This window comes from Microtus ochrogaster (assembly GCF_000317375.1).
Source record: "Microtus ochrogaster isolate Prairie Vole_2 chromosome 14 unlocalized genomic scaffold, MicOch1.0 chr14_random_2, whole genome shotgun sequence".
NCBI lineage: Eukaryota > Metazoa > Chordata > Mammalia > Rodentia > Cricetidae > Microtus > Microtus ochrogaster.
In genome coordinates this window covers 4,734,055-4,744,005 of record NW_004949097.1, presented here as the reverse complement: position 1 = coordinate 4,744,005, position 9,951 = coordinate 4,734,055, and the positions used below count along the sequence as shown (strand labels likewise).

The window sequence follows — 9,951 nt, the reverse complement described above, 5'->3', positions numbered from 1 at the left end:
AGAGAGAGAGAGAGAGAGAGAGAGAGAGAGAGAGAGAGAGAGAGAGAGACACATTTTGGAATATATTAATTTGAAATGCAAATATAAATTAAATTTGTGGTTTTTAAGATTTACTTTGTTTCATTGATTTATACATACATACATACGTAGGTAAGTGCGTGCGTGCGTGCGTGTGTGTGTGTGTGTGTGTGTGTGTGTGTGTGTGTATGTGTAGAAAGAGACTGCTCTTTCATATTCCGGCCATCCAGACCCAAATATTCACACAGAAACTATATTAATTACAACATTGTTCAGCTAATGTCTCAGGCATATTTCTAGCTAGCTCTTATATCTTGAATTAACCCATTTCTATTAATCTGTGTATTGCCACAAGGCTGTGGCTTCCCAGATAGTGTCTGAGCCCTTCTCCTTCGGCAGCTACATGGCATCTCTTTGACTCGACCTACTCTCTCTCTCTATCTCTGTTCTGATTTCCTGCCAGGCTTTACTCTGCTAAGCCACTGGGTGAAACAGCTTCTTTATTAACCATGGGTAATAAAACATATTTATAGTATACAGAGAGGAATCCAAATCACACATATTTAAGCATAGCAATCTCATTTAATACCAAAAATGACCCTTATGTAGATGATACTTTTAGCCTCTAGAGTAGGCAATCAAATTGGTGTCTCCTCATGACTCTACCCTTCTTCCGAACATCCTTTCTGCCCCCCAAATCCTGCCTAGCTATTGGTCATTCAGCCTTTTATTAAATCAATCAGAGTGATACATATTCACAGTGTCCAAAAAGATTATTCCATAATATAATGACCTTAGAACATAAGGGAAAAAAACTGTCTGCTTGATATTTCCTTTTCCTTTTTTTGTGGTATTTAATTTAAGAAACATTTTACATATATTAATTTTCTGGTATGTGTGCATGCTTGTACCATGGTGCATGTTTAGAGGTCAGAAGATAACTTGTGGGAGTTGATTCTCTCCTCTCTTCTACCCTGAGGATTCTGAGAATCAAACTCAGGTTACAAGGCTTGGTGGCAAACACATTGACCCTTGGAGCTGATTTTCTGGCTCAACATTTGCTTTCTATTTTAAGGGCTGAAGCAGTGCTAGGCCCTGTGGAAGCAGAGGTGAATAAAATCTAGTTTCTTTAACAAACTCAATGCCTTCAGCACTCTGGGGAGACAAGATATCAGAGACTTGCAGTAAAGCTTAATTAGACTTAGGTCTACATGCTGGGAGAAGAGGCATCCATTTTTTAAAGTTCAGGGACGCACCTTGGAGCTGACTGATATGTCTAGTTTACAGGAACGAGTCCTTTGGTCCTGGTAGGGCTGTGGACAGAACTCAGTTGGTAAAATGCTTGCCTGGTGGGCATGAGGCCCTGCATTCCAGGTTCAAAAGCCACATAACATAACAAAACACCAAAACCAGTATGGTGACAACTACCTGTAATCCCAGAGCTGGGAAGATGGACATAGGCAGATGCCTTGGACTCCCTGGACAGTCAGCCTAGCTAAATCAGTCAGTCTCCTGTCTCAGTGAGAGACTCTGTCTCAAAAAGATTGGTGGATGGCTCTAGAAGAGTAGAGTAGAAGCTGATTGCTGCCCTCTGTGCTCATAAACGTCCATGTGCAGCTACAAGAACACCGCACACGTGTGTGCACACATGCACACACACACTCACACACACAGAGGGAAGATTTTGAAATATATTAGTTTGAAATGGCAAGTATAAATTTGTAGTTTTTTTTAAGATTTATACTTTGTTTCATTGATTTTTAAATATATATATATATATATATATTTAAGCATAACAATCGCATTTAATACCCAAAATGATCATTATGTAAATGATGTTTTTAGACTCTGGGGTAGGCAATCAAATTGGAGTGCAGAATTTTTTTTATTATGATGATGATTATTTATTTTATTTTTCTTTCTTTTTTTTTTTTTGAATTTTTAAGACAGGGTTTCTCCGTAGCTTTTGGTTCCTGTCCTAGAACTAGCTCTTGTAGACCAGGCTGGCCTCGAACTCACAGAGATCTGCCTGCCTCTGCCTTCCAAGTACTGGGATTAATGGCGTGTGCCACCACCTCCTGGCTCTTTTATTTTTCTAAGATTTTAATTGTATCATTCTGCCCTTCCTTTTCCTTCCCCCAAGCCCTTCCATATGTTTCTTTTTGCTTTTTTTGGATCTACACCCTCTTTTCATTGATTGCTAATATATATAATTAAATACACATGTTAATGTCATATATTCTATGTATCATAATTACAGACTGAAAAAGTTACACTTATTCATGCACAGATGTATATGTGTATATATATATATATATATATACATACACACACATACATACACACATACATACATACAGGAGATGAGCAGTAGATGTGTTAACATGGCGTTGAGAAAGGGCAGGAGTCCTCAACAAGAGGCAAAGAAATACAAGTAACTAAGAAATGAGTAGACAAGAGAAGCAGTCTTCCACTGAGAAGAGCACACCCCTTGGCTGGGGAACCATCAACAAATGGTCAGCCCTAAAAACGTATGTACAATCACCAAATTAACAGACATAGAAGATGTGCAAAAATATTTAAGAACTCTGCCCAAGACAGCGAGTGTTCAACTCAAGATTTTAGCCAAGCAAGTCAGGTTGTTACTCTCTGGAGCAGCTGACGTCAGAAGAGCATTCTGTTTTCTGACGAAGACTATGTAAGTATAAATAGGTCCTGCAGGGCTAAGGTAAAGTTGATTTTGAAAAATTTATAGCAGGATTCAGAATAGGGATAGTGTTCCCTGGTGCTAAAGAGATTGTAAGGGGTGAGAGATGCAATGACAATTGGACTGTCAATGGGGAAGACACGGGAAATTTGTTCACGAGTGTTGGGACTGGCAGACACCTCTTGCTGAATATTGCAGTATGGAGTACTCCGTCCTTTAGTGGCTATGAATGCTGAGTGAGAAAGTAGATATGTTGGGAATACATACCACATTTCCTCTTCTTTTTAAACATTATAAAGACAGAAATTAGTTATAATTATACCTCACTGACCTTAGGGAAATAAGACAACTAAGTTAATGTTCTCGCTTCTTCAAACGCATATTACAAATCGAGGCATCTTAGAACAGGGCTTTGATAAAACCTGCTCTAACTGGAAGAGGTGGGAGGCTTGAGAGGGAGGTAAGGGGACACCGAGAGTGTTGAAAACATTTAAAATCACTTTATTGAATTTTTAAAGAATCAGTAAGAAATATAAAAGGGGAAATTGCTCTATGCCCCTATTTTAGAGCAGAGGTTTGTTATTTATACTCCATTCTTACTCTTCTCAGGACTCAGAAACTCTCTGAAGTCAGCTAGACGTGTCCTCTGCTGGAAACCAGCTGCATTCTCAATTTCCACATAAGAATATTAGATGAGTTAATAACCTAATTGGCATCCTTTCTTTCTTCGTTAGTACGTTTGGAATGAAGATAGAACTAATAGACTGATCATTCCACAGCATTTAAGACTGCATTTCAAGAAAGATGATGAGAGTGCATTCCCGAGGTTTGGGCTGGCCTCTTAAATACACTTAAAGCTTTCTTCAGCCATCACCACATTCAAAATGGTTTTTTTTTTTTTACAAATGTTAAATCTCATAAAAAGCAGATTTTATGGTGTTGGAAATAAGTCACAAATTTCAAGTTATCCCTTATTTTGTTGAGCATTTAATGCCTGCACTGTGATTTGTCTAATTGCTTCATGTCTACACATCTGAGCATATGTACATGTTTGCTTGTAAGTACACATATGCTCCCACATGTTGTATGCATGAACGCAGCTGTGTGGGTGGGTGTACAAGTGAGTGTGCATGTGGAGACCAGAGGCTCACTAGGTGTCTTCTATAGTAGTAGCCTCTTCGCTTTATTGTTTTAGACAGAGTCTCTCACTGAACCTCAAGCTCATCCATTTCGTTAAAACAACTGATCAGCACCTCCAGGATCGTCCTGTTTCAGCCTCCCCAGTGCTAGGCTTATATGCAAGCACAGGCATGCCAGGCCATTTATCTGCATGCTGGGGACTGAACGAAGATCTTTATTCTTGTGTGGCAAGCACTTTACCCTGTCCCCAACCCCTGTATGAGACATTTTTAGGGACAAGAATGATCTCAATTGAACAGCTGTGGTCTGCTCCTAACCACAGCAGTAAACATTGTTTACACTGCTTTGTAAGTCAGGTGTGACTGTGATACCTTTAACCTGTGTTCTATATCATCTTTACCTTTACATATAGGTCCACAATCCACAAAAGACTTTACCCAGTTGTTAATATGTCAGTTATGAAAGCTTTTAGAAAGGACTGTTTCACTCTGTTGATATATTTTCTGTCACTTTTAGATATTGTATCTATTTCTCTCTGTCTCTCTCTCTGTACTAGTCAATGGAATGTGTGGCATCCACCTCATCAAATGGTAGTTAGACTTATGTAAAATGCACAAGAGAATACAGTAATGCAAAGACTGTGGGTCTGGGTGCGGCAATTCATTCCTGCAATGGCAGCATTCAGGAGTCTGAGGCGTGATGGTTGCTAAACTTCGAGACCAGTGTGGGCTTCACAGTGAATTGCAGGCTAGTCTAAACAACACGGTGAGACTTTATTTTAAGAAAACAAAGACTAATAAACTTAGATTCACTCTTTACATCGTCCTGACCTGGGTGAGAAAACAAACCAGCGGCTGACAAAGAACTGAAACGCCTCCAGTTCTCCACCACATTTCCTTGGGCTGTGGGAACCCAGACAGGTCTTTGGACATTCTGGTAAGAGCCCAGAAAGTCATACAAGTGTACATACATGCAAACATGTACATATACTCAAATATGTAGACATGAAAAATTCGATAAATAACAGTACAGGAATTAAATGCTCACTGACCTCCTCGGCTGAATGTGAGAAACAAGTCTGATCAAGTCCCATGATCAAAAGGGGAGGCTTAGTCTTTGCCACCAGGGGAAGGCTGGAATCTGGACCGTATCCATGGCAGTTTGTTTGCCTGTTTTCCCTGGGTTTTTCATGGTAGTTCTCTATAGTTGGATACTGTGTCTTCATCTCCCCTACAGAGAACTTAAGTAGGGAAAGAGTGGCATGCACCCATGCCAGCATCACATGTGTGACCAAAGCAGAACATGAATCCAGGTCCCCAGGACTGCTGCTTCCAGATGACAACTGACTGTGGTAACCTTGATCTTGCTCACCTACAAAATAAAATATTCTGTCTTTAAGGACTCTGAGCTACAAATTACAGGATACCACAGGGCAGGATGGGAAGATAGAATCCCATCTTTGTATATGATGACTAATAGAATTTACGTTCCTGATAAGAAATTAAACAAAGTTAAAGACAATGAACATTGAAAATTTCTTCAGATCATTTGCACTGCAGGAAAACCAGCTCGATAACGGCAAGAAGACAGGAGTACTTTACTGAATGTATTTATTCAGATATGATATTATATTATTAATGAGTTGAAAGTAATTTCAGCAGTAATATAAACAGATTGTCTTGATCACTCATTAAGCATGACTTTATTGCTGTTTCACTTAATTTTCCATAAAAGATAAAAGTCAAATTTGGACTCCCAAGGGTTGTCCAAATAAAAGAATATTTCTGTTTATCCAATATATCTTCATGGTCATGCTAGCTATATAAACTGATATATTAAACATCACTGTTTAAATGCAATATTTAAGGCATACAGCCTAAAGCTAGCAAAAGAGGAAAATATACTCGAAGTCCCAAACTTAAATGTGCATCTTGTCCAGTAGATGCAGCAGCAAACAAATCCAGGATTTCCATGCCAGAGCTGAGCCTCTACTTTAAACCAACATCAGCAGTAGGCAGTAATCCTAGGGAAAAAGTAAATTCCACAAATAAACAGAGCAATTTTCCTTTAAGAGGAGAGCTAATTCTTTTCAATCTACTTTTCTTATTACACTATTTTCCCCTCTATCTACTTAGCTAGTGTAAGGATAAATTTCCAAAGCTGCCTGGATGGAAAATAAATAGATTCACTGTTTGTCTAGAATTCCAATCTTAGCAAATGTAAATCAGCCCAAGTGCCCCTCATTTAAACCTTCAACTTTGCAGAGCATTAGAGGGTGGCCTTCACTTCACAGTTTAATCCACGCACTAAGATTTCTGCCTGAGCATCACTCTGAATTGACTATCTGATAAAGAATGACCACCACCAAAGGTCACAGAAGTCAGCCTGTGTAATTACAGAGTTGTTTTCAGTCAACTCTACCAAACACTGCTGTTTGAACTTTAAGTTGTTACAATTAAATTTATATACGTATATGTAATGTGTATATATATACATACATAACATATACAGATCTCCCCAGAGTTACTTTATTGCTAAATGTACTGGAAACAGCACCACATTTACTTTTGACCTGGATTGTGTTCATAGTATCACCCACTGAGAAACTATATAAAAAAGAACGCTTATTAAAAATACTAGAGTCTTGCACTTTAAACAATACTTCATGATAAATAAAACCAGCTCCCAGCAGTTAATTATGCACTAAAATGCATAATTAACTGCTGGGAGCTGGTTTTATTTATCACATCAACATGAGAAAGTTCTTCCAGGTTGCTATGCCTTAATAGGAAGCATTCTAGGAAGTAACATCTACTATTTCATAGCTGGGGAATTTGCCATGGAGGAAACTAGCCCCTGGGCACTTTGAACTGGACACTAGGCACTTACAAATTGCTAAGATTTAGTCACATTTTAATAACAGAATTAAAGGGTGCCTAGAATAGAAAACTTTAAACTGGACAATTTCCTAATTCTTTGGTTCACTGTAGTGATTTTTATAGTTTATATTAACTGGACAAAGGACCAGTATAAAACCGTTCATGATCATGACCAGTAAGAACTGATATCATATTTAATTTTACTTTGATGGGGATGTATATGGATCAAATATTTTCTCCTCGCCAAAGTGGCAAGGAAAAAGAAAAAAGAAAAGAAAAGAAAGAATTTCACCATTGGTGTCCCAAATGCTGACCTTGCTGCTCCTATGCTGTTTATAAATGACGGGGAATTTGAAAGGCTGTATGCAAGTGTTAACATATGAAGCAACACAGTTTTAACTTTTACTATGAAAGTAACTTCCTAAGACCGTCTTTCAGATTTCAGGAGTCCTAACACACTTTATGTTTTCATGCTTTCAGATTTTGTGTTGGAGACAAATTTTTCTTAAAGAATAACATGATCCTCTGCCAGACAGACTACGAGGAAGGCCTGATGAAAGAAGGTTACACACCCCAGGTCCGCTGATCCGTCGGCATCACGCCCAACAACACAAAGCACTACATCCCTTTATCTTTTTTGCTCACCTGTATATAAGAATTGACACAGGAACCTACTAAATAGGATAGTGGTAGGACAGCAGGATGGCCGGCCATATGGAAGAAAAGGTGGACTGCATCTGTATGTAGTAAAATTGCCCCAGTTCAAGAGTTGAATGTCCATTATTAAAGAAAGAAAAGTAATGTATATATTGCTGGATTTTTTTGCTTGCTATTCGTTTTTGTGTCACTTGGCATGAGATGTTTATTTTGGACTATTGTATATAATGTACTGTAATATCTGAAGCACAAATGTAATACAGTTTTATTGTGTTACCATTTGTGTTTTGTTTGCTTCTTTGTATTGTTGCATTTAGTACAATCAGTGTTTAAACTTACTGTATATTTATGCTTTCTGTGTCTACCAGCTATTTTCAATGAGCTATACCTTTCTAGTAAGAACTGAAGAGCAAACCTCACCGATGACACACAGATAATGCAAGGCTATCACATTAGAAACACAAAAGTAAATAAGTAAACACAGGCAAAGCAGTTAGTGACACCCACTCCTTATGGCTCCTACAGTTAGGTGTATTCATGGTCTCATGATAACCCCCTATTTTCAGGGGACTAAAGATCAGCTTTAAAAAAAAAAACAATAAAGATTTCAGCTTAAAGCACTTTCATTTTATACCAACGTGAAAAGTGCCATTTTTAGAATGTCCTTAAGACTTAGTGATGTCCGTTTAATACTCTTTATTGTGCCCCTCACCTTCGCTATAGATTTATTCTCTTTTTCTTTTCTCAATCACACACCGTTTGTGAAATAGTGCCTTTGAGTAGCATGTAAATTCTTTTTCCAAAGGGTTACTCTAAATGAAAATGGTATTACCACAATTAGGACATAATTTTTCAAATTTAAAATTCCTTGTATAAATGTTGTCCAGGCTTCTCCCTAGGAGATGGGGCTTGATGTCTTTATAGTTAACAAACTGATGACACCACACAGACCGGAGTGTGACTCCACTGAAGCCAGGATGATGCCCCTTGAGTTCTTTGCCATCGTCCTACTCAGATCATGTAACACTTGGGCTGAAAATCTATCTTTTTCATTTCTTTTTCACGATGAAGTGTTTTCCCCTTATTTAAATGATAGCTGATGAAGAAGAATGTTCTAGAAACAGAAACTGTGGGACATGATTTACTTAAACTGCAATTAAGGAAATAAAACCGAGACTCTGGTTCCCTCTTCTGCTCACACGTTGTTATTTTGGTTTTGCATTCTGCGGTGAGACCAGTTTTCCCCAAATCCACTCTGAACAGGCACTGTGAACCATATTTGTTCTCCAGCAAACTCTGCACCATGGGTTTTCTCATTGTTCTCCATTGTGTATACAGGAAATGTCCCCCACCGTTATCTGTATTACTTATTTTCCCTGCCAGTTTCTGCATTACAGATGGCCATTAAATGTTCTACCTACATTCTTGGTCTGGGGCCATAATATTAAGCTGGAAACAATGCTGGTGTGGCTTTGAATCATCATGAAACATAAGTTTATTCGGGAAATGCATGAGAATCTGAATATTGCCTCGTGAAAAAAATGGTTCTGTAAAAAGTGAATGATAGGTGCATTTTCCAAAAGCTTCGTGGTTAAGAGTGTACAAGTCCCGTTTGCTCAAATTGGAGAAAAAACGAAGAGTTGGAATCCACAAGGTGATTCTTATTTACTGCTCAGCCCCAAAAGTTTGTTTTGTGAGAAGACAGGCTTAGCTTAAGATATCAAAAATGAAATTGGGAAAGATGACACACCACAGGTGAAGGAGACACACAGCCAGGAAAGGGGACACACAGCAAGGGAAGGGACACACGGCCAGGGAAGGGGACACACAGCAAGAAGTTCACCTAACAGCCCTGCTGGCTCCTCTTGATATAACATCTTTCATTATGGTTTTCAAATGTCCCTAACTTTTCCCATCAAAATGGGTTTTCATAGTGTCCTTAACAGGTCAAAATATGTGTCACCTGGGGACAAACTTCCCCTGATTTCTGAAAGCTGTTCAATCACTCTTGCCATCCCCAAATCAAACAGGGTCTACATTGCTTTCGCTTAATCTTTGGGGAAACGGCTCACCTGAAGTAAAGATTAAGGCCTTAAATTCTTTAGATTATCTTTAATCTCCATGAAATTGTGAACCAAGACCAAGGTAAATTTCCACCTTTAAGCTGTTTTCCAGTTAATTTGCCACATGCAGTAGCGGTTTGGACCTGAAGTATTAGGCTGGTTGTCCTGAGGACGCAAAGCCCCTGCCTTTTGTCAGCTCTTCTCTTGGCATTGTGTGGATCCTAGATCATATCTGATGCTCCAGTAAGGCACCTGGGACAGACTTCCCAGTTCACCAGCTGAGAAAGTTCTCCTCTCAGTGGGCAGCTCTGCAGGCTGATCTGAATGAGGGACCACCCCCCCCAACCAGCATCAAGAGCATAACAGCAGCCTCTTGTTCATAATTTCACCTTCATCTTGCCCGTACACATCTGGATTCTTTCGTTCACTTTTCTAAATATCTGGATTCAGGTTTTCAATTAAAAAGGCACTCTACTATTGGGTTACA

At 38.8% G+C, this 9,951-nt stretch overlaps 1 protein-coding gene across 6 annotated transcripts in view; it reads left to right on the top strand.

Annotated features, from left to right (window-relative positions):
• Lmo3 (LIM domain only 3) overlaps nt 1–8,821 on the top strand; it is a 62,014-nt gene extending 53,193 nt beyond the window's left edge. For all 6 annotated transcript variants that reach the window (XM_013352766.2, XM_026787954.1, XM_026787953.1 and 3 more), the window contains one exon: nt 7,225–8,821. In XM_013352766.2, coding sequence (XP_013208220.1) covers nt 7,225–7,330 — 106 coding nt within the window. In that variant the 3' untranslated portion in view covers nt 7,331–8,821. The remainder of the gene's footprint in view (nt 1–7,224) is intronic.
• Nucleotides 8,822–9,951: the final 1,130 nt, after the last annotated feature.